The sequence below is a fragment of the Dryobates pubescens genome, chromosome 15 (assembly GCF_014839835.1).
Source record: "Dryobates pubescens isolate bDryPub1 chromosome 15, bDryPub1.pri, whole genome shotgun sequence".
NCBI lineage: Eukaryota > Metazoa > Chordata > Aves > Piciformes > Picidae > Dryobates > Dryobates pubescens.
Window position 1 is genome coordinate 4,973,247 of NC_071626.1, and position 25,212 is coordinate 4,998,458.

The window sequence follows — 25,212 nt, forward strand, 5'->3', positions numbered from 1 at the left end:
AGTTTCAGAAGGATACAAGAACAGAGTGAAAGCAGCTTGGCTCGGTTGTTTATCAGCTTCACCAGGCGTCGCCTTGCCAAAACGTACTTCTGGGAAGTGGAGATTTTGTCAACTCCAGCTGGCATAACTGACTGACACAGCTGTGGTAAGAGAGAGAACAAGAAGATGGTAACAAATCACAGAGCATCAAAAGAAATAAGCAAACAAAATGATCTACTGATATCTAAAACTTCCTCGTCAGCAACTGTTTCTTCAAAACTCTGTTTGGAGTTTGCATAACCTTGCTGACCAAACAAATAAAGGGAGGCACTCTGTGTATTCTGAACAGGAGCCAGCAGTGTGCCCAGAGGGCCAAGAAGGCCAATGGCATCCTGGCCTGCATCAGAAATAAGTGTGGCCAGCAGGAGCAGGGAAGTCATTGTGCCCCTGCACTCAGCACTGGTTAGGCAAGACCTTGAGTCCTGTGTCCAGTTCTGGGCCCCCCAATTTAAGAAGGATATTGAGACTCTTGAACGTGTCCAGAGAAGGGCAACGAGGCTGGGGAGAGGCCTCGAGAACAAGCCCTACGGGGAGAGGCTGAGGGAGCTGGGGTTGTTCAGCCTGGAAAAGAGGAGGCTCAGGGGAGACCTCATTGCTGTCTACAACTACCTGAAGGGAGGTCATAGCCAGGAAGGGTTTGGTCTCTTCTCCCAGGCGATCAGCACCAGAACAAGAGGACACAGTTTCAGACTGTGCCAGGGGAGGTTTAGGCTCGAGGTGAGGAGAAAGTTCTTCACTGAGAGAGTTGTTAGCCTTTGGAATGTGGTGGTAGAGTCACCATCCCTGGAGGTGTTCAAGAGGGGATTGGATGTGGCACTTGGTGCCATGGTTTAGTTGTCATGAGGTCTTGGGTGATAGGTTGGACTTGATGATCTTTGAGGTCTTTTCCAACCTTATCAATTCTATGATTCTATGTATTCCCAGCTATAATGACAAACACAACTTCTACAAAGTTAAGCCCAGTATTTTCCTTGAAGGTTTAGGTCGCTCACTCTACATACCCCTTCCTCACCAGCCAAAAGGAACATGCACAAGAACTGCAACTATTACTTACCTAAGACGCTTTGGAGTCTGTTACAGCTGTTTCTACCTTAACAGCTATGTCTAAGTTAGCCATACAGAGACTGCAGGGTCAGAAGAATTAATTCATTACCTCTTTAATTTCATCTGGTGGGAGCTGCTCCACGTTTTGCAGCTTGTTGACACTCTGCCGATGGCTGTCATAGTAACTGAAGAAATCACTGGTGCTCTGCTTCAGCAGGTAGACAATAATGCCCAAGCCAGGCAAGTGCCAGTAGGGCACCACCGGTGCCTGGGCATCTAGGCAAGATAAAGAAGATTTCTTACAATTTGTTTATCATGTTTTTCCTCTTTTTACTAAGAACAAGAAATCAGTGCTCTTTATGCTCTCTGTCAGAGTAGAATCACAGAATGGTTTAGGTTGGAAGGGACCTTAAAGATATCTACTCCAACCTCCCCGCCGTGGGCAGGGATGCCTCTCAGCTAGGCTCAGCTGCTCAAGGCCTCATCCCATCTGGCCTTGAACACCTCCAGGGAGGGAGCATCCATAACCTCCCTGGGCAGCCTGTTTTAGTGTCTCATCCCCCTCACAGGAAAGAATTTCTTCCTCATCTCCAGTCTAAATCTACGCTCCTCAAGCTTCAACCCATCCCCTCTGTTCCTATTGCTACAAGCCCTTGTACAAAGTCCCTTCCTATCTTTGTAGGCCACTTTCAGGTACTGGAAGGCCACTATAAAGTCTCCTTGGAGCCTCCAGTACTGGCATAAAGTGATTAAGTGTATGTTAAACTACAGCCTGTGGTTCATTCTTTTTTACCAGGTCAAAACATCCCAGCATTTAGTCTCATAGAACTGCAAGGCAAAAAGCTCACCCTGCCGAGGCCCATCTCGGTTGGTTGATTCTGACAGGCTGGGAGTGAACAGGCAAACAGAGTGCTGAAAGCTGGGGGCACTTTGCAACATCAAGGACGCACAGTACTCCATCACATTTGCACAGATCTGCCAAAAGAAGAAAAAAATTATAGCATTTCAGTTACAAGAACTACAGGCTCAACTTTAAATGCATAAATGTCAAGAACACCTTGAGCACTTCCAGAAAGAGAGCATCCACAACCTCTCTGAACAAACTATTCCAGAGTCTCACCACCTTCATACTGAAGAGCTTCTAAGATCCAGTCTAAACCTGCTCTCCCTCAGCTTAAAACCATTTCCCCTTGTCCTATCACTAGACACTCTTATGAAAAGTCTCTTTCCAGTCTTCTTGCAGGCTCCTTTCAGGCTTTGGAAGGCAGCTCTAATGTCCCCCGAGTCTTCTCTTCTCCAGGCTGCACAGTCCCAGCTCTCTCTGCCTGTCCTCATAGCAGAGGTGCTCCAGCCCCAGGATAATCTTTGTGGCCCTCCTCTGGACTTGCTCCAACAGTTCTAATGCTCTTCTTATGATGGGGACACCAGAACTGGATACAGTATTTGGGGTGGGGTCCCACAAGAGCAGAGTCGAGGGGCAGAATCCCCTCTCTTGCCCTGCTGGGCACACTCCTCTGGATGCAGCCCAGCACACAGCTGCCTTCTAGGCTGTGTGAGCACACTGCCAGCTCATGGTGAGCTTCTCACCAATTAATACACCCCTAAGACTCCTTCTTCAGAGCTACTCAACCCATTCTGCACCCAGCCTGTATTTGTGCCTGGGGCTGGCCTGACCCAGATGCAGGACCTTGCACTTTGACTTGCTTAACCTCAATCAGTTGTCACTGACCCACTTCTCAGACCTGTTAGATCCCTGTGGATGCCATCCCTTCCTTCAGGTGAGTCCACTGCCTCACACAGCTTGGTGTCATCAGCAAGCTTGCTGAGGGTGCACCCAATGCCACTGTCAATGATGTTAAACAGCACTGGAACCCAGTACAGATCCCTGAGGTGCCCCACTTGTCGCTGGTCTCCACCTGGCCACCAAGCCATTGATGACAACATTTGGGGGTGACCGCCTAGCCAGGTCCTTAGCCACCCAGTGGTCTATCAAATCCACATCTCCTGTGCCCTTACCTGTTGCATGGCCAGCTCAGTTTCATCCCTCTTGTTCATTCTGTCTCCCTCTGCATTCTCATCTTGCAGTTTGAACTGGCGCAGCCTGTCTGAGCCTCCAAACCGACTCAGGAGCCCTAAGCACTGGCGCTGCCGGGAGAAACCAACATTCCAGTTAGCAGCTCAACAAATGAAGCACAGCATTCCTTGCACTCCTGAGAACTTAACAGCAAGGACAGCAATGCAGATAAAACTTCCAGCACTTTGGAAATGAAACTCAAAATTCTTGACCTGCTGTTTTCATTCATGTCTAATCAATTGAGGAGCTAATGGCACCCTAGAGCAGCTCACTGGAGAAGTGATTGCAATCCAGGAGTGCACAGCTTGGTCTTGTGTCTCCTCCAGACTGTTTATACTGACTAGCATCAATGACAGCTTAGATTTAGCCATTTCCACTTAAAACATCTTTACCTATGTAAGCAAACTAAAAAAAATAAATCAGTCACAGAATCACAGAGTATTAGGGGTTGGAAGGGACCTCCAGGGCTCACTGAGTCCAACCCCCCTGCAAAGCAGGGCGTCTTAGGGCAGGTCACACAGGAATGCATCCAGGTGTGTTTTGAAGACCTCAATTCCATGATTCAAGCCCCTAGGTAACAGTCAGCAACCTACTTTGGACACACAATGCTGCCTGCATGCTGAGAGATAACACCTAGCCTTCCCCACAGAGAAATTCTCCTGTTTAGGTTGTCTCTGACTGTAGCAGTCATAGGTTGAGTCTGCTGCCTCATGCCAGCTTCAAAATCGAACCCTAGTACCTGAAATCTGCCTATGTGTCCTTGCAGCTCCATCTGCATCCCTTCATTAACATCAACGTCCAGCTCATTCACGAGTCCTGATAAAAGATAGAGTCATTGAAATATCTGAGAGTTTGTGGTTTGTTTCTACCTCCTCCCCACCAGATTTATGCAATGTAGCCATTTAAATCCAAACACTGACCAGAGGAATCTCATCCACACCTACAACTTCTATTTTGCATGCTGTTTGAGGGAAACACTCAGATATGAATGAATGCAGCTGTAGTGGGATGCATGAGAGCATGCAACTTACTGTTCTGCTGGGTGGTTACAAGGTAGGGGGTGGGAAGAAAGAGAGGTTGGCATGAAAATTGCAGCTGTTGTGCAAAGCCAGTCTACTGTAAGCAAAGAAGCACTGGGGCTCAAGCTATGGCTTTGCACTCCTTTCCACAGCAGTCAAAGAAATTCATTCAATCGAAATAGAGAAGTTATTGTTGAAATGGAAGCAAGTCTTCCAGCATGCAGGGGAAATCACCATATCCATCACAGTAATTATTAGTCCTCTGGAAAGGGAAGTCACCCAAGAGGAATAGAATAGAATAGACCAGACCAGACCAGGAAAGAGATTTGAGATCTTCAAGTCCAACCTATCATCCAACACCACCTAATCAACTAAACCATGACACCAAGCACCCCACCCAGTCTCTTCCTAAACACCTCCAGTGATGGTGACTCCACCACCTCCCTGGGCAGCACATTCCAATGGCCAATCTCTCTTTCTGTGAAAAACTTCTTCTTAACATCCAGCCTAAACCTCCCCTGACCAGCTTGAGACTGTGTCCTCTTGTTCTGGTGCTGGTTGCCTGGGAGAAGAGACCAACCCCCACCTGGCTACAACCTCCCTTCAGGTAGTTGCACTATGTCCACTGCAAAGCCACCATATTAATTCAAGAACAGCTATTTAACACTTCTTTATTTTTCCTAGAGCTCTGCATACCAAGAAAATTCTGTACTGCAATAAATATTCCCTTCTATTGCTTTACAGAGAGGAAAGTATGAGATTCATGCCATGAGCTTCATGCAGATAGAGCTAAGAGACTGCAGTTCCTACCAGGCAAGGCTGCCTTGCTGATGATTCCTGTCAAGGAGGCGAGCTCCTGGAGAGATCCAACGCTAACCTCTTGACACCTCAGGATTGCCTGGATAGTATCTGAATGGGAAATCAGAAACTGCAAAACCTGTACCACAAGAATAAAAGAGAAGATAAGAATGACTCAACAATTGGCAGGGTGCAGACAGGAAGCAATGCTTTTACTCTTGGAGGGTTCTCAAGTGACCAGTGAAGATGGGATTGATTTAGTATTTTTTCTTTACAGAAAGCTTACCTCCAGAGGAAAAGGACATCACTGCTTTGAATGAGCAGCAATGGTGATACTCTAGCACCTTTTGGAGCTTACCTGTCCTGCTGCCTGCAGGTGTTGTGCCATGCTGGATGTGAGGATCACTTGGCAGAGTTGAAGAGCAGGAAGAAGAATCTGGCGGTAACGTTCCACAGGAGCAGGAATGAACACTGGGGCATCTCTCATTGCATACATTCTTAGGAGGTTTCAAAAGAAAGCCAGAATTAAAGGGAAAAAAGGGAAGAAAAAAGGGAAAAAAAAAAGGATAAAGAGTTCAAGAAAAGTGGAGTCCATTAGTGAGGCAAAGCCTTGGCTTATAATCACCCTCAGCTACCTACAAACAATCATATTTCAGTACTTGAACTGAGTTTATACTGGAGAAGCAACAAATTCCTGATACACAGCTGATGCAATTCACCCAGAAAGCTGCTGCCAGGCATCTTCTCTAAGCAGAGAACATGACTTCTTTGTACTGTAGTACACTAAATCAGACTACCATGTTGTAGAAATATGACATCTGCTTTATGTAAAACTAAATATTCTCAATTATTTTAGGAAGAGCTGTGCTTAATTCTAAAGCAGCTGATAAACACAGTCCTCTACAAATGCTTTGTATGTTTCATACAATCTTATGCATCTCATTGGCACTTTTCAATAGAGCACTTGTCTAAGTCTTCAATTTCTCTGAAGCATTTCAACCCCCAGTATGTCAGCCAGAGCTGTAAATTTAAAGCAAGGACTGAGGTTTGAAATCAGCTAAGGTAATTTCCCTTAACCAGGCTAGTTCCTTCTCCAAGATCTTCTCTTGGTCATCTCACAGTAACTAGTAACAAGGCAAAACCTCAAGAAACTTGTCAATCAATAGATAACTGAGAAGTTTTATTTAGGTATTTAAACACATCATTCAGTATTTCAGAAGCAATACTTAATTCACTGTGCTCCCATTTGTGGCTTCATGAGGAAGGACATTTTGTTCACCAGCTACAAGGCCTCCAAAATAAAGTGTACAGTGTAAGCTGGTTTTTGAACATTAATTATCATTTAGACTGCAGTCACTTCCTAAGGTCTCAAACAAGCTTTTGCATCATCTAAGTAGCTGGACATGCATACACAACTTCACACCCATTTGTCTGGAATTTCTCCCTCCATAAAAGGGAGGTTTAGACTGAACTGATGGGTTCCAAAAACACACACACACAAAGAATACACTCACAAATCCTTACTCAGAAGACTTGTGGCTATAAAAAGACATCATATGCTTCCAGAACTGTATTCCAGTTTCAAAATCAGCCAGGGAACCAATACCTACCCTTGATGGTCTGTTTCAGGTCGCATGTCATACACTTGGCACTGTGCAAGCCTCACAATCACCCCAGACCGCAACAGCTCTAATGCCCCTTGCTGACTTTTTGCTATTCTAGTGAGAAATGCCTAGAGAAGAGAAGGGTAAGTATTGGAGGTGAGACTAAGTAGGACTCTTTTCTCTCCTGATTTCAGCATAATTTCAAAGAGCATTATTTTCACAGTATTGCCTGGATTAGAAAAGACCTTTAAGATCACCAAGTCCAGACATTAACCCATCACTGACAAGCCCTTGACTAAACTATAGCCCTAAGCCCTACATCTGCACAACTCTTAAATGCATCCAGGGACGAGGACTTCACCCCATCCCTGGGCAAACTTGAGGAAACTGTCTCTGAGTACAATCAATGTGAAGTACTGACAAACAACTTTTCAGAATCACAGAATGTTGGAGGCTGGAAGGGACCTCCAGAGATGATTGAGTCCAACCCGACCGCCAAAGCAGCATCACCTAGGGCAGGCTGCACAGGAACACATCCAGACGGGTCCTGGAAGTCTCCACAGGAGACACCACAACCTCTCTGGGCAGCCTGTTCCAGGGCTCTGTCCCCCTCCCCATAAAGCAGCATCTCATGTGAGGTGGAACCTCCACTGCTCTAGCTTGTGCCCATTGTTCCTTGTCCTATCACTGCGCACCCCACACCATACCACAAAAGGCTTTCCAAAGTCCCATTACCATTTTGGACTCATAGGTGTACAGAGCTTTCAGTAAAGGAGGCTGAGGTGTGAGCAAGCTCTGAAGAGTGAGATCATCATCTGCTAGGCTATCCACAAGCACCTTCAGGTAGCCACTATTGGAGAGATACAGCAGCCACTGCTGCTGCTTGTCCACTGAAACAATACGATCGAGCAAAGCCAACGCCAGCATCTGGGACGGGGGAAGAGGAGGGAGGGAAGGAGAACAAAAACAAACCAAACAATCAAAACATAATTAAATCTCTGAGATTAATGAGATTTCTAATAAATCCCTAGAAATATGAAACAGTAAGTAGTTCCTTCTGACAGCTTTTTAAAAGCAGAATGCATTTCTGCGCTACAACCACAATCCTTTAAGTGGAAAAGGCTTTCGAGATTTGTTCATGCTTTAACACAGTAGGAGCCAATTACCTTTTCTCTATTATCCTTTAATAAATTATTACAGAGGTTGAGCAGCAACTATGCCAAAATATTTCAATGAAGTACTGCTTCAAGCACTATTTCTATCTAAAACTAGTTTGCATGCTGACTGGATTCCTGTCCACTGAAGTTAATAGCCGAAAATATTTCTTCTTGAAGTCAAACTTTTCCAAAGTGGGAAAAGAAACTGATTGAAGTCTACAATTGAAAAACAATAATCAATAAATGCAGCTCATCCCTACAAATCTCTTTCTTTGCAGCAATTCTTGCTGCCCCTATTTTTAAACAACAGCCCATGCAGCTTTTTTGGAGAAAGGAAATCAATATGCATGAATGTCTCTACTCTCAACAGCTTGAAGGATGAGTGGGAGGACAGAAACATGAAGGAGATTAAGAATCTACCAAAAAAAACAACCTGTTCTAGTTCAACCTCATGAAATTTCCCTTTTCTGCACAGCAGCAAAGTGTTGTTTAAAACAGAACAAACAGCAGGTGCAAAGGAAGAGCTTTATTTACCCGGCCTATCTCATGACCGTCACAAGCGTCACGACAGACCACCTCCATGAGAGCTGCCCCGTAACTCTCAATAATTGCCATGTTCTCCCGTTGCAGTTTACTAAACACATCTTCAGGAGCTGTCAGACGTTCCCACATAGTTTTCTTAGCTGCAAAAAGCAAGTAAACCATAACAAAAAAACAAATGACAAACACAAAGATGAGCAGCTTCAGGTTAGCTCAGCTACAGTACAGCTAAGGCTACTCCTTCAGGGCGTTCCTGGATGGACTACCTTAGGTGATCCTGCTTCGGCAGTGGGGTTGGACTCAATGATCCCTCCAACCTCTAATGTTCTAGGACTCTCTGTCTTGGAACAGAAAAGCCCCAAACAATTCACAGGTTTTTGATTGCAATGCAAAATATTCTCCTGCAAATCACAGAACTGGTTTGGTTGGAAAAGACCTTTGAGATCTTCAAGTCCAACCATTGAAATCCATTCTTGCCCGAGTATCACACACAGGCAAGGCAGCACACACACACAAAAATGTGTGCACCTCTGTGCATACACCACCCTTGCAAATATATATTCTGCTTTCCATATACTGAATCTTAGAATCATTTTAAGCAGACCAGTAGGCCTAGGAACATTCACTGGGACCACAACACTCAATTCTGAAGGGAAGTGAATGAAGCGACTTAAGTGGGAAAAGGGCTGAATCCAAAGGCAACAATAAACTACAAAGGGGACAAAACTTCCAATGTTTTTACTACTGTGGCTCAAAATGCTAATCAAGAAATAGCAGTAAGAGTCTGAATGCACAGCATCAAGTTTGGTTTTCCATTCCTGCCCAAGCTCTATGATTGTTTAATGATTAGAAACACTGTCAAACCAACTATTTAAGCCATTGACAGCAAAACATGGTATATAACATAAATTCTCTTGGTTAAGCAGCAACTCTAGATGGCTTTACTTCTTGTTTATTTTTTTTAGGGGGCTGAGGTGATGCCTTTTTGTCTGTTCTCCTCCTAGAGGTTTTAAGCTAAAGGAATAGAAAGAATATTAAATAACCTTTGGGGGGGGAGGGGTGAGGATTTTGTTTGTTTGTTTTCTTTTTTAATATGGGATCACTGTGTACCTAGAGATGTGGAGGTGATACATTTCTACAGCTGTAACTGCTCTCAGAGAGGTCCAAGCAACCTCCAGTCCCTTGACAGTTTTGGAGCTATGGTGCATAGCTTTAAAATGGACACAAATTAAAGACCTTCTTTAGTGCTGGAGGTCAGAAATTTAATATCCTCATCCACAATAATACATTCTGAATGCATATGTAAGCCAGGCAGGTTGGATTAGAGAAAGATCTGGATCATTGTCCTTAGGAACTGATTTCTATCTACATAATCTATGTAGTCAACATGCAGAAACTGTAATGTTCAGGGTGAAATGATGGGGTTTTTCTGCTCTTCTCCATAATACACTTGGGCCATACCTGCTTCTAAAGTTTCTGGTTCATCTGGTCTCTGGGAAATCTGCAAATAATAAAGCAGTGATCCATAAAGGTGTGTTCTCACTCTCTGGAAGCCTCCACCTGTTCAGAAGAAACATTCATAATTAACATCAAATAGATGTAAATTCTGTACCAGCATCTTCCACTGGCACTTAATTAAACTGTGCTATGGCAATTTTGGCCCAAATAAATAAATAGATTTAAGTCAGAGTTCTACTGTTCAAATGAATGCTTGTTTGGGGGTAAATTCAGCAAGTTTAAGCTGCTCCTCTGCTTGTGGTTCAGGTGAAAAAAGAACACCTTGAATTTTTTCATTGTTAGTAACATCACTAATCATGTAAGATCCATCTAATTGACTGTAATAAAAATCCTCCCTGCAGCAGCAGGAAGCAGCTCAGTTAGTCCTTCTACTCTTTGCAGCTGGAATTCCCACACGTGCCCTGGGAAGATCAACCCACCTGTTTTCAAAATGAAATCCAGCAGCTTTTTTAGGATGATGTGGAGAGAGGAGTCACCAATGGAAGCTGAACCCATGGATATGCTCTCAGAGCCAGGTGATGAAGTAAAAGAACCATCCAGCATCAAGACATATTGAGACTGTTCCACCATAGGGAGCGAAAGGGACTGTTTCTGCTCGGTTTTCACCGACTGGCTCAGGTGGGCAGTCAGGGTGAACACAGCCCCTGCCACCACTGGCATCAGCTCCTGAGCTGCATCATCATCCAGAATCTTAATACAGAAAAAGAAAAAAGGGAAAAAGAAAAGAGTCTGAGCTATTAAAGCAATTAACATAGCCTCTCACAGCCATTGCGTAACAATTTAATGGACGTGGCACTATTGAAAACAAGGCAACCAGCACCAGAACAAGAGGACACAGTCTCAAGCTGGCCAGGGGAGGTTTAGGCTGGATGTTAGGAAGAAGTTCTTCACAGAAAGAAAGATTGGCCATTGGAATGTGCTGCCCAGGAAGGTGGTGGAGTCACCATCACTGGAGGTGTTTAGGAAGAGACTGGGTGAGGTGCTTGGTGCCATGGTTTAGTTGATTAGATAGGTTGGGTGATAGGTTGGACTTGATGGTCTCAAAGGTCTTTTCCAACCTGGTTATTTCTATTCTTCTATTCTAAAAACAAACCCAGTGGTGCCACAAACTTGTCCAGAAAGATGAGCTGAATATATTTTAAATGATAAGACCTTATTCATTTATTTACACAACTCACAGGCAGGATGGTAATTAAATGTGGATGGTGAAAAGGGAAGGAACGTGCTGACATTTGAGCTGCTTCATTTGTGAAATAGCTAACCCTAAGCCTGGGAAAGAACAGCAGGCACCCATTACAAATGGGAAGATACAATTTAGAAAACTCAAAGGGACAGGCATCAAAGAAGTGAGCATCAAAGGAGCATTTAAAACACATCATAATAGGATGAGGCTTTAAACTGAAAGAACGCTGATTTAGATGAGGTATTAGGAAGAAATGGTTCACTGCAAGGGTGGTGAGAGACTGGCACAGGTTGCCCAGAGAAGTTATGGATGCTTCCTCCCTCAAAGTATTTAAGGCCAGGCTGGATGGGGCTGACAAATTTTGGGTGGGGTTACAATCAAGAATGCTACTTGAAGAGCAGTTTCTCTTTCAACTAGAAAGATGACAGCAACAGTTCCCAAGGACAGGGCTGATTCCCAGTACAGCATTACCTTGTCATGCAAATCCTGCAACAGATCCCGGATAATCAGTTGTCTGTCCTCAAGCTGTATGAGATCCTGGGGGCAGGCAGTGAGGATGATTTCCACCAGCTGTCTCCATGACTCTAAAGCATGCTTCTTAGCATGGAGGCACTGCAGCAGCTTGTTCCGCTCCACGACGTACTGCAGGATAGTGTTGATCTCCTGAACACCCACGACAAATTGGGTTATAATATGCTTAAAGAAGTTTATGGCAAAGACAGACTTGAAGATGACAATTTTATGTGGTCAAGGGAGGTAATTCTTTCCCCTTTATGCTGCTCTTGAAAGACCCCCACATTGAATACTACGTCCAGCTCTGGCATCCTCATCGTAAGAAAACTGTTGGAATGAGTCCAGAGGAGGGCCACAAATATGATCCAAGGGCTGGAGCACCTCTGCTATAAGGAAAGGCTGAGGAACCTGGGGTTGTTCAGCCTGGAGAAGAGAAGACTCCAGGGGAACCCTAGAGCTGCCTTCCAATACCTGAAGGGAACCTACAGGGAGGCTGGATAGGGACTTTTCGTAAGGGTGTCTAGCAATAGGACAAGGGAAGACTATTTTCAAGCAGAGGGAGAGTAGGGTTTGACTGGATCTCAGGAAGTATTTTCTTCAGTATGAGGATGGTGAGACCCTGGAACAAGTTGCCCAGAGAAGCTGTGGATGCCCCCTCCCTGGAGGTGTTCAAGACCAGGTTGGATGAGGACTTGAGCAACCAAGTCTAGTTGTGAAGCATTCCTGCCCATGGCAGGGAGGTTGGAGTAGATGATCTCCTTCCAACCTAAGCCATTATAGGATTCCAGTAGGAATAATCAGAAAAAAAGATGCCAATAATTATTTCAACAACACAGACCAATTAATTTCTGATCCTTTTCACAAAGCTGTTCTATTGTGAACGTCTCAACCCCACAGCAACAAAAAAAATCCCCAAAAATTTACTAGAGAAATTATTTTCTAACATATACTTTAAAATCTAAACCAAAACAACTATGAGGGGAGGGGGGGGGAAGATGGTGGTAGGCTGAACATGAGCCTGCAGTGTGCCCAGGCAGCCAGGAGGGCCAATGGCATCCTGGCCTGCATCAGGAACAGTATGGCCAAGAGGAGCAGGGAGGTCATTCTGCCCCTGTACACTGCATTGGTTAGGCCACACCTCGAGTACTGTGTCCAGTTCTGGGCCCCTCAGTTTAGGAAGGATGTTGAGCTGCTGGAGTGTGTCCAGAGAAGGGCAACAAAGTTGGTGAGGGGCTTGGAACACAAGCCCTATGAGGAGAGGCTGAGGGAGCTGGGGTTGCTTAGCCTGGAGAAGAGGAGACTCAGGGGTGACCTTATTGCTCTCTACAACTACCTGAAGGGGGGTTGTAGACAGGCAGAGGTTGGTCTCTTCTCCCAGGCAACCAGCACCAGAACAAGAGGACACAGTCTCAGGCTGCACCAGGGGAGGCTTAGGCTGGAGGTTAGGAGGAAGTTTTACACAGAGAGAGTGATTGCCCATTGGAATGGGCTGCCTGGGGAGGTGGTGGAGTCACCATCACTGGAGGTGTTCAGGAGGAGACTTGATGGGGTGCTTGGTTGCATGGTTTAGTTGGTTGGGTGGTGTTGGATGATAGGTTGGACACAGTGATCTTGAAGCTCTCTTCCAACCTGGTTTATTCTATTCTATTCTAAAAAAAAAAATAAATCTATTTGTGCACTTTCTTCCTATTTTAATCTCAGCCACTTCTCCTTCACCCTTCAACTTCCACATCCATTTAGCTGATTTCAACTACGTTTAAAAGATGTCAGGAGCCTGAGAAAACAATTATGTTCCAAATTCACTGAAATTGCAGCTGAGTTGCAGAAAGGAGAAATAAATTGGCATCCCCTGTGAGAGAAAAGGAAAATGAACCTGACTTCTGCACACTGTACTTGTCAACAGCCAATCTATTGCTTTCTGTTCACTGGGGTGGGAGCTGCAATAACTATCAGTAACGGGAAAGGAAAAGGTTTGTGTCGTTGTGGGGGTTTTATTTGGCAGTAGTTGTTTTTCCTTCACTAACTCCTAACTTAGGGCTCAAATCCAAAAGCTTTCACAGTACAGCTTACTGCCTGACAGCACATGAAATCCACCAAGAGCAATGACAAACAGCAGTTGACATTTTTGTGTAATTACCTCCATAAGTAAAGGTCTCTGCCCTATTGCTGCCATTCCTTGAAGGGCATTGACTTCAGCAACCAGAACTCTGTGAAGGTACTGAAAAGTTGAAAAGAAACTTTAATGGCAAGGAAAATTTGTCTCTCCTAAAAGTATCTAGGAAATGGCTACACAATGACAGAAGGAACTGAAGGACTGAGGTTCAAATAAGTTTTAGTCCCCTTTTAGGTGTCTCCCCTACTCCATTCTCTAACTACGGTACCTCTCACTGTTCAACCTCTCTCCCTGCTCACTGCATTCTCTCATTTTTCCACTCATTCATTTCCTCTGGTTCTAGGTTGTTCTGGCCTCTCATGAGCTCTAATACATCAAGCTCTCCCTCCTCTTGAACCTCCACTTGCAGTCCTTTTGCACAGAGTGAAGGTTTCTTTCCTCTAAGTCTAAAATACATTGTACCATACAGAATAGTTGGTTCCCAATAAGGAATAGCTGCGTCCCAAACATCACAATGACTTTTATGTTACATTCCACTCCTGCTCTGGCTCTTGTCTATCAAATCACATATTTTTCAGGACTATTTATCATACAGTTGACAAGCACTCATCACAGTGTGTCACTACCTTAGCAGAAGGGGTTGGACTAGATGACCTTTGGAGGTCCCATCTGACCCAGACTGTTCTATGATTCTGTGATCTGAAACAGCTACTTTTTATGTGAAAACAGCAGCCTGGACAGGAGGAGGCTCAGAGGAGACCTTCTTGCTGTCTACAACTACCTGAAGGGAGATTGTAGCCAGGTGGGGGTTGGTCTCTTCTCCCAGGCAACCAGAACAAGAGGACACAGTCTCAAGCTGTGCCAGGGGAGGTTTAGGCTGGATGTAAGGAAGAAGTTCTTCACAGAAAGAGACATTGGCCATTGGAATGTGCTGCCCAGGGAGGTGGTGGAGTCACCATCACTGGAGGTGTTTAGGAAGAGACTGGATGGGGTGCTTGGTGCCATGGTTTAGTTGATTAGATGGTGTTGGATAGATAGATAGATGGATAGATAGGTTGGACTCGATGATCTCAAAGGTCTTTTCCAACCTGGTTAATTCTATTCTAGTCTATTCTGGAAGCAAGGTTCAAAGTATTATTGGTACATTGATTATCATTACCAAGATATAAATAAGCACATGCAACTTGAGAACACAGACCACAGCACACCTTGACATTGCAGACCACTTGTCCACGTGCATTCTTGTGCTCACAGTTGGCAATGACTTGCTCAATCTGGACACGGTCGAAAAAATCCAGCTGTAAAGGCTCTGGGATGTCCTGACTGAAGTCAATGGAATCCAAGATACTTAAGACCTTCCTGCGCACTGGAAATGGAAATCAGTTCAAGTTGTAGTCAGAAAAACCAAGAAGAAAACAAACAAACAAACAAACCTAACAGCAGGTCTAGTCATGAGGTCTGTGGTGACAGGTTGGACTCGATCTTTGAGGTCTCTTCCAACCTCAGTGATCCTGTGTGACAACCAAGCTGCCCTTTGTAAATCCAGATCTTCATGTGTGCAGTTTCAAAAGAGAACATTAAATCCCCAGAAAGTGCTGTCAATCTATGTAAGGGGCTTAAAAATCACCTCCTAGAGCCTTAAGTTCCTGGGTTATACTCCATTTTCCTCCTGCTGTGTATGCATGGATTCCACTCTTTACAAATACAGGATTGGAATTTTCTCTCCTAAATAAAAGCAGCCTGGTTTTCAATGAGAACCAGGCAGCTTTCACTTACAAACATTGTAAGGAGCCTGAAGTTAGTTACTTAGGTTTCAAATTCTGGGCCATTAAAATGCAAATATGCTCAGCCTTAGCAAGTCTCACTGTTTTTATGGTTAGCAGTACATTTTATAGACTGCCACCTTCCCATCCTGCCCTTCCACAGATACTTAAACACCTTTCTAATGCCCTTTCCAGTCCAGTATTTTCCACTCACTCCAACCACGTATGTCAAGGTTCTAAAATCAGTTTGACACACACAAACACCAAATAAAATTGTTCTATGTATTGCTGCTGTTTAGGAAGTCCAGTGGGGAAGGTCTTTTTAGGGTATCAGGTAGTGATAGGACATGGGGGAATGGAGCAAAACTGGAAGCGAGTAGATTCAGATTGGATGTTAGGAAGTTCTTCCCCATGAGGGTGGTGAGACACTGGCACAGGTTGCCCAGGGAGGTGGTGGAAGCCTCATTCCTGGAGGTTTTTAAGGCCAGGCTGGATGTGGCTCTGAGCAACCTGATCTAGTGTGAGGTGTCCCTGCCCATGGCAGGGGGGTTGGAACTAGATGATCCTTGAGGTCTCTTCCAACCCTAACAATTCTATGATTCTATTTTCACTTTCAAAGTGCCCTTTCTAGAGATAGCCCACCCTCCCATTAAGCATTGAAAAAAGCTTTACTGAGAAATAATCACCAGCCATAATGCTTACCTTTGGAAGCAGTGTCAAAGTGGAGAAAGCCACTGACTGATCGACTTTCATCTTCCAACCCTCCTTCACCATCAGCTGAAGGTCAGAAAGCATAATAAATACATTTTAAAACAAATAAATAACTGGGAGTGAAAAAATGTCACCTTCCCTACTCCTGCTGGCCACACTTTTGCTGATACAAGCCAGGACACTGTTGGCCGCCTTGGCCACCTGATCAAGGTGCAAGGGCAACAAAGCTGGTGAGGGGTTTGGAGCACAAGCCATACAAGGAGAGGCTGAGAGAGCTGGGGTTGTTTGGCCTGGAGAAGAGTAGGCTCAGAGGAGACCTTATTGCTGTCTACAACTGTCTGAAGGGAAGTTGTAGCCAGGTGAGGGTTGCTCTCTTTTCCCAGGCAAGCAGCACCAGACCAAGAGGACACAGTCTCAAGCTGCACCAGGGGAGGTTTAAGTTGGATGTTAGGAAGAAGCTCTTCACAGAGAGAGAGATTGGCCATTGGAATGTGCTGCCCAGGGAGAGGTGTTTAAGAAGAGACTGGATGAGGCACTTGGTGCTATGGTTTAGTTGATTAGATAGCGTTGGGCGATAGGTTGGACTCGAGGATCTGGAAGGTCTTTTCCAACCTGGTTAATTCTGTTCTATTCTAAACTGTCTTTGTATCTTCCTTCCCATCTCTTCACAGGCACTTCCAGACCCGGTATCACAAACAAACTGCCACAAGCTTATGGAGAAAACAATCCCAAGTCTCTCATATTTCCATTTCTTGAGGGTTATTCAGCCTCACAATAAAATGCTCTTACCCAAGTATGGTTTCACAGGCATGTCATCAAGCAGCAGGTGCAGCAGTCTCTGCGTGTGGGAGCGCTGGCGGTTCAGCGATGTCACTCGCATTTCGATAGCTGCAGTCTTCATCAGCCAGGACATCTGGTTCAGTGTTGAAATCTCATGTTCTGAGTGAGGATGAAGAAACAATTATGAACCTGATCATAAACAGTATTACTTACTTCGAGGAAAGCAATTTCATTTGAGAAAGCTTTGAGAGGATGTCCTTTACTTATCACCTGAGGGAGAGGTAGGCTAAGGGGAGACCTCATTACTCTACAAATCTCTGAAAGGAGGTTGGAGTGAGGTGGGGGTTGGTCTCTTCTCCCTAGTATCAGATGATAGAATGAGTGCAAATGGCCTGAAATTGTGCCAGGGCAGGTTTAGATTGGATATTAGGAAAGATTTCTTTATGGAAAGAGTGGTCAGGCATTGGAACAGGCTGCTGGGGAGGTGGTGGAGTCACCATCCCTGGAGGTGTTCAAAAAACATGTGGACAAGGTTCCATGGCCATGGTAGTATTCAGTTGATGCTTGGACTCAATGATCCTAGAGGTCTTTTCCAACTGAAACAATTCTATAATTCTACCTGCTCATCATTTGTTTACAAAACAAAGGACTGAGAGATCTGACAGAAGCCATTAAATGAAGCTGATCATTGTGAAAACAAATCGTGAGTGCTCATGCTGTTAAGGGTATACACCCCCACAAAAAATCTGGATCTAACCTGTACTAACAGGCATTGTGGAGAATGCAGTGCTTCCTGAGCAGAGTCATCATTTCAGTGAAAATAATCAGATCTGCATCCTAAACTAACTGTAAATGAAATTGATGAGGCTTGAATACAGGTGTCCAAGAATCTTCCTATTTAATATTCATCTAATTTAGGTTCTTAAGTCATGTAAGAGGCATCTTTAGTGCTTTACCTATGCTGGATACCTGTACTGGAATGCTAAGTCTACTGTCCTTTAACAAGGTCAAGCATCTGACAAAGTGAGTGAAGTACATTTACTCAGTTTAAGGCACCTGAGAAATGTTGGTCTGAAAGATTAAAAACATATCTATTAACTGAAAAATTAATGACATTCCCCAAACAAAAACTCAGTTGTTCTTAGAATCATAGAAGCACAGAATCATTTAGGTTGGAAAACACCTTCAAGATCCATTGAGTCCAACCATTAGCCCTACTCTGCCAATGCCACCACAAAGCCTTATCACCAAGCATCACATCTAGACAGCTTTTAAACACAGGTGACTCAACCACCTCCTAGAGCAGCCTGTTCCAATGCCTGACAACCCTTTCAGTCAAAAACATTTTGCCTAATGTCCAACCTAAACCTCCCCTGGTGCAGCTTGAGGCCACTCCCTCTTGTTCTATCACTAGTTACTTGGGAGAAGAGACTACAGCCCACCTCATAGCAACCTCCTTTACTTCTCAAAGAAATTATGCTGGGGTTTTTTTTCCTGTAACATAAATCTAACAAAACTACAATGATAATTGAAAGAGATTCAAGATTTGCTTCTGGAGACTTGATGCATGCCTGAGCTAACATTCTTTTACAGGAGTTCAGCAGCAGTTCCCTGCTCTCTGTAGGGCTGTTGATCAAGGTGACCTCTGATGGTCCCTTCCCACCCAATGCAACCTGTGAACCTGTAACAACATGAACTTCTTAAATGGGCAGAGTTCAGTATTTGCAGGATTAGAAGCTTAACAGAGGCAATAATTAATTCAACTTAATAAAGTTACTTATGTTTCTTCTATGATTCTTCAGGAGCTAAAAGACTCACTGAATTTTGAAGCATGCACATTTAAGCATCTTAGCATTAAAATTACCTTTGATGGAAAATGGCAAATACTGCAGCTGAGTGAACAAGAAATCCTGACTGGTCCTCAGATACCTCATAGTTGGACCTGATGTGTCAGAGCATGCACACAACTGATAGATCACCTGACAATCAAAACCAGTACATTTATGCAAGTTATTTTACAAACAAACCAATCACCAAATCAAAAGTTGCATAACACTCTCTTACTGCTCAAACCACACTGCCTGCATTTACAGTAAGCTTTCCACCAGCTTACTCCAATGCTGAACATGTTGTTTATAGCAGACATTGAATTATGACACTAGAGGACTGCCAGCATTTACCCACAACACAATACAATCTTTTCTATTTGTTCAGCTCCCTCAAAAGTGTCTTTTTCAGTCTCCAGATTCACCAAGACAGGAAATGGGAGTTGATTTTTCTTTCTTTCTTTCTACAGCACAGCCTCTTAGCCTCTTTCACTCTTAATGGTTACAACCCTTTCTAGGATTCCACAGGTTTTCAACATGTGTGCAATCATACTAATATATGATTTAAAGCCAAACATCAGCTACCTTGCACATATACCTAATTCACCTGTCTTCCCCATCTCAGACACACATTTTGTCACTGCTAGAGAATAAAGAAGGTAATTTTACTGGCTTATTTGTTATCTTACTTGCTGGCAAACCGCAGCTCCAAAATTGAAATTAAGAGGCACATGGTCACAACTGATTCAAAGACTAACCCAAAAAAATGTAGAACATTAGTTTTCTATCCCAGTTTCAAGCTCTGACACAAGTGCAGACTCTTTCTTTTCTGGTTTGCTGCAAGGTAATACTTTTTCCACACAGAAAAAAAAGCTATCATCAAAACAGTTCAAGGTTAGATAAAATCTTGACAGATGCTTTGAAAAACAAACCTATTGTGAGGATCATCAACCACCTGTGTTGGCCAAGGAAGAGCTGATTTTATTTAGAACCTACTTTCAGTGGGTGACAACAGAAAATATGCTGAATACCTGGTAGCAGAGTTCTGCAAGATGAGGAGATTCCTGAACTGCTGTAGGCCCATTCCTTGTTTCAGTACCCTTCTCCAGTATGTTCAAGATAGCATGAAGGCAAGTCCGTGGACAACCCAAGACACCTTAAAATAGAACAATTCTTTTCTTTACATTCTTAATTGCCTCCACAGCAAATACAAGTTTCTCCTATATCCAGCTGGAGCTTGTTTCAGTTTTTGCCCACTGTCTCTCATCTTCCTGCCACACACCTCTCAAGAGTCTGGCTTTATCTTCTCATTAATCTCTTGGATGATATTTGAAGACAGCTATTAGGTCTCCCCTCAAAGCCTTCTCTTGTCCAGACTGAAGAAGTCCCACCCTGGAATGTGTCCAGAGAAGGGCCACGAGGATGAGCAGAGGGCTGGAGCAAATCTCCTATGAGGACAGACTGAGGGAGTTGGGCATGTTCAGTCTGGAGAAGAGAAGGCTCCAAGGAGACCTACTTGTGGCCTTCCAGTATCTGAAAGGGGCTACAAGAAAGCTGGGGAGGGACTTTTTAGGGTGTCAGGGAGTGATAGGACTGGGGGAATGGAGCAAAACCAGAAGTAAATTCAGATTGGCTGTTAGGAAGTTCTTCACCACAAGGGTGGTGAGACACTGGCACAGGTTGCCCAGGGAGGTGGTGGAAGCCTCAACCCTGGAGGCTTTTAAGACCATGCTGGATGTGGCTGTGAGCAATCTGATCTAGTGTGAGGTGTCCCTGCCCAAGGCAGTGGGGGTTGGAACTAGATGATCCTTGAGGCCCCTTCCAACCCTAACAATTCTGTGATTCTGATTCCCTCAGCTTCTTCTCACAGGCTGAGAGCTCTATCCCCCTGTCCATCTCTGCTGAACTTGCTCAAGTTTATCAGTATCTGTCTTGTAGTGAATGCAAGTTAGAAGCTGAGGAGGCAAACAAGACATACCAACACTCAGTGGTTTCAAGAAACATCAGAAATGTCACTCCTGTTGCTTTGAAGTTCATGTTCTCACAGAGATATTCATACATATATCAATATTAGGAATATACTTAGCAGCAGAACAACCACCCCACATCTTCTAAAAGGTTTTCTTCTATAAAATTAAGCAATTAAAACTGTTTCTCTTCCTTATTATTGATTTTAAACAGGAATTTGAGAAGGAACAGGATAGTAGTTAAGCAGTATAATGAGTTCAAAGTGACAATCTGCTTTGTAGATTCCCATGCTATCCAGGTATTTCCTGAACCATCAAATCCATGCTACATGAAATAGTACATAAATCAATGTTTCCCCTCTAAATTGTCATTGCCCTCCACAATGTTAATTGTGTTTCAAATTCCAATTTACAGAAAGGATGAAGCCATTTAAATGTTGCAATTGGCTATCAACTTGGCTATTGAGGATTAGAACAAGGCTTGTTGTCTTATTCTCAATACACAATAGGAGCTGCTTCCCCCCAAGAATTGTCCATTAAGTACTCTCAGCATTGATAACAGAACTGATTAAACACCAGATCATCTTTTCCTCTACATACCTGGGTCTTGCAGGTTTGTGGTGCTGACAGGTTTCTTGAGCTCAAATCCCAAAAGATAGAGAGCAAGGCTGGGAGGACTACACTCAAGAGAGGTGATAAGGAGATTGAGAATATGGATCCTTGTTTCATGATGGATTCGTGCCCTCTTCTTTTCAGGCTCCAGCTCTTGATTAAAAACCAGACAAGACCAGGTGAACAGTGAAGAAATTCATTTAATGGAATAATTCTCAGAGCCCTCAAGTTAAAGACAAGAAAGCTAAGGCATCAACTTGCATTAGTAAAGAGGGATACAAGATCAAAATTTCAAATCACTATTGATAGATCTCTCAATGATACATCCAGAGCAATGTTAAATACTTTCTTCTACAGACTCAGCTTGTAGTTGGCTCATCATACTGTGAACATAGCTTAACAAGACATAGGTGGTTTTCCTTCTGTTAAAGGTCCAATATTACAGAAAACAACATGAGAAGAGGGGTTTTATCTGACTTCAAACCACTTTCAGACTCTCTTTAATTTCATTCTATGCAAAAGACAACACTGCAAGCCATTTTTAAGGAGTCTTTTACATACCTTCATCTGGATTAATTAATTCTTCTGCATCTTCATTGTCCAAACATTCCACAAACCCAGCCATCAGCTTCTGGCTAATACTCTGTATTCAACAACAGAAGGATGGAAATTAAGAGGATTTTAAGAGTATTATAACCCAGCACCTTTCTAATTCCCTCCATGTACGTTGACAGAAGCTGTATACAAAACTCCTATAACCTTGTTAATAAGCAGGAGCTGTAGCTATTCTAAGCCTTGGTTAGGAGAAAAATAAATCCATCTACTGTGCAACCTCACAGGTTGAAGACTACAAAGTCAAGAAAATCTCTGTATCTCAAAGATGTTTGTCCTTTTCCTTCTTCCAAACACTTTTTCCCAGTCAATGAAGTAGTTGCTTTTCAAAATGCCATAGTCAAAGACTTTTTAGAGGTAGGTAGGAGACAAAACACAGATGTGATGTACTTGATCTAAACCCCTATCCCTTTAAGTAACATTATGAAGCACAAGTACTTTCCCCACTAGATTCTCTTTCAAGATCCAAAGAAACTGGCATTTACCTGATCATGTGTGAAATCACCAACCAGCTTTATCTGGATGTTGGGATTACAAGAAATACAGCACAAGATCTTGGCACTCTCAAAAGCCAGCTCAGGATTGCTGTTTCCATGGTAAAGATACCTTGAAAAATGGCAATGAAATTGTGGAGAATTTTACTATTTGATGATGGTACTGCATAGATGAGAAATGAAACAAGATTTATAGCTAAAACATTTACAAACTACACGAGACAGAAAAGCTACAAACAGCATTTCACTCTACATGAAGCACCTCACACTCTTCCATCAAAATGAGGGTTGTAGGCTGAGGAAGGATAATAAATCTCTCCTGGAATGACTACCACATTTTTTTATCCATAATCTACCTCAAACACTTCAGGATAAGTTAAAACAACTTGTCACAGGCTCACACAAACAGAGAAAAGCCCTTCAGATCACGCAGGAATCAGTGTCACTGCAGACCAAAAACTAGCTAAAACTCAATTATTGATTGTACATAAAATAGGGGAGGAAAACAAAAAGCAAACAGACAAAATCATTAAAAGCATCTTAAAAGGCATGCTTTTGGAAAAACTCTTGTTCTGTGAAGAAAGCAACATAAATGAAAGACTGATTTATAGGAAAAGTTCCATTTTTTTAGTGCATTCCATGTCAGAATACCAGTACTCTTTTTATGCACTCAATTGTACTATTCCATGTTGGTTTGCCTGTGGAGTTATAAGACCAAACAGGAACAAAAGGTGTCAGTGGGAGCAGGAAATTCTTATGATTCACATTTGAAATGGAATTTCAGATTACTAGCCTGATACTTCTAATAGAGCAACTAATGGACAATGCTGCAAAATATTTAAGTGGCCAATAGGCACCCGATGAAGGCTTTGCTCTACCACTCTGCCCTAGACTTTGGTTGTCATAAACTGAAAATTACATGCAGAGCAATCAGTACATATAAGGAAATGAAGGAATCATGAGGGAGAGGGGGAAATGAGAAAGAAAAACTATAAATGCAGATCCCAGTCTTGCACAAGACAATACACACACATCACAAAGTGCAAAGAGAAGCACTGGCTAGTGAAACTGATGAAAGGACCAGGATCCAAGTACTTCTGCATCTCCAAAACCCCTTCCTGCTCAGCTCTTTGCACACACCTAGCAATATTCACCACATGGTCTGCCTTTTTAGTGCGAGGATTGATTCCTTGAAGCAGCTGCTCCAGGGGGGTGACAATTAGGGAAAGGTGGCTCTCACGCAACAGATCCATAAAAAGATTCTCTTTCTGTAGGGTTAAGTTTAGAAGTGCCAGGCAATGCTGCACAGCTTTCTCTAAATGCTTCTTCCCTGCAGTGCACAAACAACAAAGAACCATAAGAAAAACAAAGGAGCAGTTAAGTACACCACATTCATAAACCTCACTCATCAAGCCTTGCACCAAGAAAGAACTTGTCAGTCGGTTACTACTAGCAAAATTCCCCCTCAAAACACAATTTTTATACACAAGAGAAACAACATCCAGTTGAAGATATGCAATGTCAGCTTTAAATCCTACTTAGCATGCCTTTGAACCTCACAGGGAAAATCAATTCTAGGCACATACCAGGAAACGGAGCGTAAGTATCGAGCTGCTTAACTCCTTCTTCTAGTAAACTAAGAGACAGCTCCAGCATTGGGGATTCATTCAACAGATGATACATCAAATTGAACCCAGGTGGTTTATATGCTATTATTTCTTCTCCTAAAGAGAGAGGGGAAAAAAACAAACAAAACTTAGCATCTGATAGAAAAAATTTACATTACTCGAGTTAGCCTGAGAGCAACAAAGCCTACAGTCCCTGCTGTAAATAACATCTAAAGAGAGGAAACACACTGCATACAAAGGTTTTCTTTACATTTCAGCCATGTAGGTGATTTTAGAAGTTTGGGAAGTGTATACCTGATGGACCAATTTTAATTTTAACCAGTTAAGATTTTCCCCAAGTAGATCTGACCTTGGATTCAAATCAACGTTAGGAATTTACACCACACTGGAGCTACATTAAATGGTTTGACAATACTGAAAAGTGGGAAAAGTTTACATCCCCTATAGCCTGGATGAGGGGAAAAAGCATTTCCAGAAATCAAAGCTGAGAAGGTCCAATGAACCTCATGGTTTATGGATACTTGCACATCTGCTGCAACAATGAATGGACCTACAAGCCTAAAAATCCAAGACTCTCATGTAACAAAAGGAAAAGTCAAGGCTAATGTTTCTGATTTATCTAGTCTCCCAGAAAACTATGGTGGAGAAAAGCAGGAGAGCAGCAAGCATCTTTTTTAATAGGCAAGTGATAATGAGGGTGCAGTTTCTTTTGACATCAGCTTAAACAATGCCTTTCTCCTTCCATTCATTCCCTGTCTGTGCTGCCTCCCTAACATGACAAGCTATGCCATGCCACCATGGAGCTACACGAATCAGTTCAAGAAATGGAGCTAGTCAAAAAGATCAGTTTTAACTCCAATACATCATGTAACCCACAAATAATCATGCAGCTAAAGGACTGGCAGAAGACAGGAATGGCCCAGGTCAGCTCAGCAGCAAAGAACTGTTTGCAAAGTACAGAGCAAGGACTCCCAGGTTGAGGTGACCTCACTGAACAGGTGTCTTAAAGGTGCTGTTCGTTAAGAAGTGCTTCTTAGAGGATCTCTCCTGCTGCAAACAAACCCACAGGCATCAGGCTAGCATTCAGTGTTGAGAAGTAGTTCAAACAAGCCTCAAATTTCCTACAATGAAGCAACTTTGGCCTTTTAAAGAACAGTTGTCCCCAGTTAAATGACTTCAGATCACTGTTCCACTCCTACTGCAGCTCCCCGTAGTAC

The 25,212-nt window shown here is 43.3% G+C and overlaps 1 protein-coding gene across 1 annotated transcript in view; it reads right to left on the bottom strand.

Moving 5' to 3' along the window:
- The window catches only part of NUP205 (nucleoporin 205), a 53,579-nt gene that overhangs the window by 3,478 nt on the left and 24,889 nt on the right, over positions 1-25,212 (bottom strand). Inside the window, exons 17-40 of the mRNA XM_054167725.1 lie at positions 23,954-24,091; positions 23,508-23,697; positions 22,359-22,479; positions 21,823-21,904; positions 21,250-21,414; positions 19,714-19,838; positions 18,721-18,835; positions 16,866-17,015; positions 16,068-16,142; positions 14,811-14,968; positions 13,627-13,707; positions 11,448-11,639; positions 10,213-10,483; positions 9,737-9,835; positions 8,270-8,418; positions 7,314-7,505; positions 6,585-6,706; positions 5,333-5,471; positions 4,987-5,113; positions 3,897-3,973; positions 3,100-3,228; positions 1,932-2,058; positions 1,193-1,359; positions 17-140 (exon numbers count right to left, since the gene is read on the bottom strand). Of these exons, the coding sequence (XP_054023700.1) occupies positions 17-140; positions 1,193-1,359; positions 1,932-2,058; positions 3,100-3,228; positions 3,897-3,973; positions 4,987-5,113; positions 5,333-5,471; positions 6,585-6,706; positions 7,314-7,505; positions 8,270-8,418; positions 9,737-9,835; positions 10,213-10,483; positions 11,448-11,639; positions 13,627-13,707; positions 14,811-14,968; positions 16,068-16,142; positions 16,866-17,015; positions 18,721-18,835; positions 19,714-19,838; positions 21,250-21,414; positions 21,823-21,904; positions 22,359-22,479; positions 23,508-23,697; positions 23,954-24,091 (3,315 nt within the window). The remainder of the gene's footprint in view (positions 1-16; positions 141-1,192; positions 1,360-1,931; positions 2,059-3,099; positions 3,229-3,896; positions 3,974-4,986; positions 5,114-5,332; positions 5,472-6,584; positions 6,707-7,313; positions 7,506-8,269; positions 8,419-9,736; positions 9,836-10,212; positions 10,484-11,447; positions 11,640-13,626; positions 13,708-14,810; positions 14,969-16,067; positions 16,143-16,865; positions 17,016-18,720; positions 18,836-19,713; positions 19,839-21,249; positions 21,415-21,822; positions 21,905-22,358; positions 22,480-23,507; positions 23,698-23,953; positions 24,092-25,212) is intronic.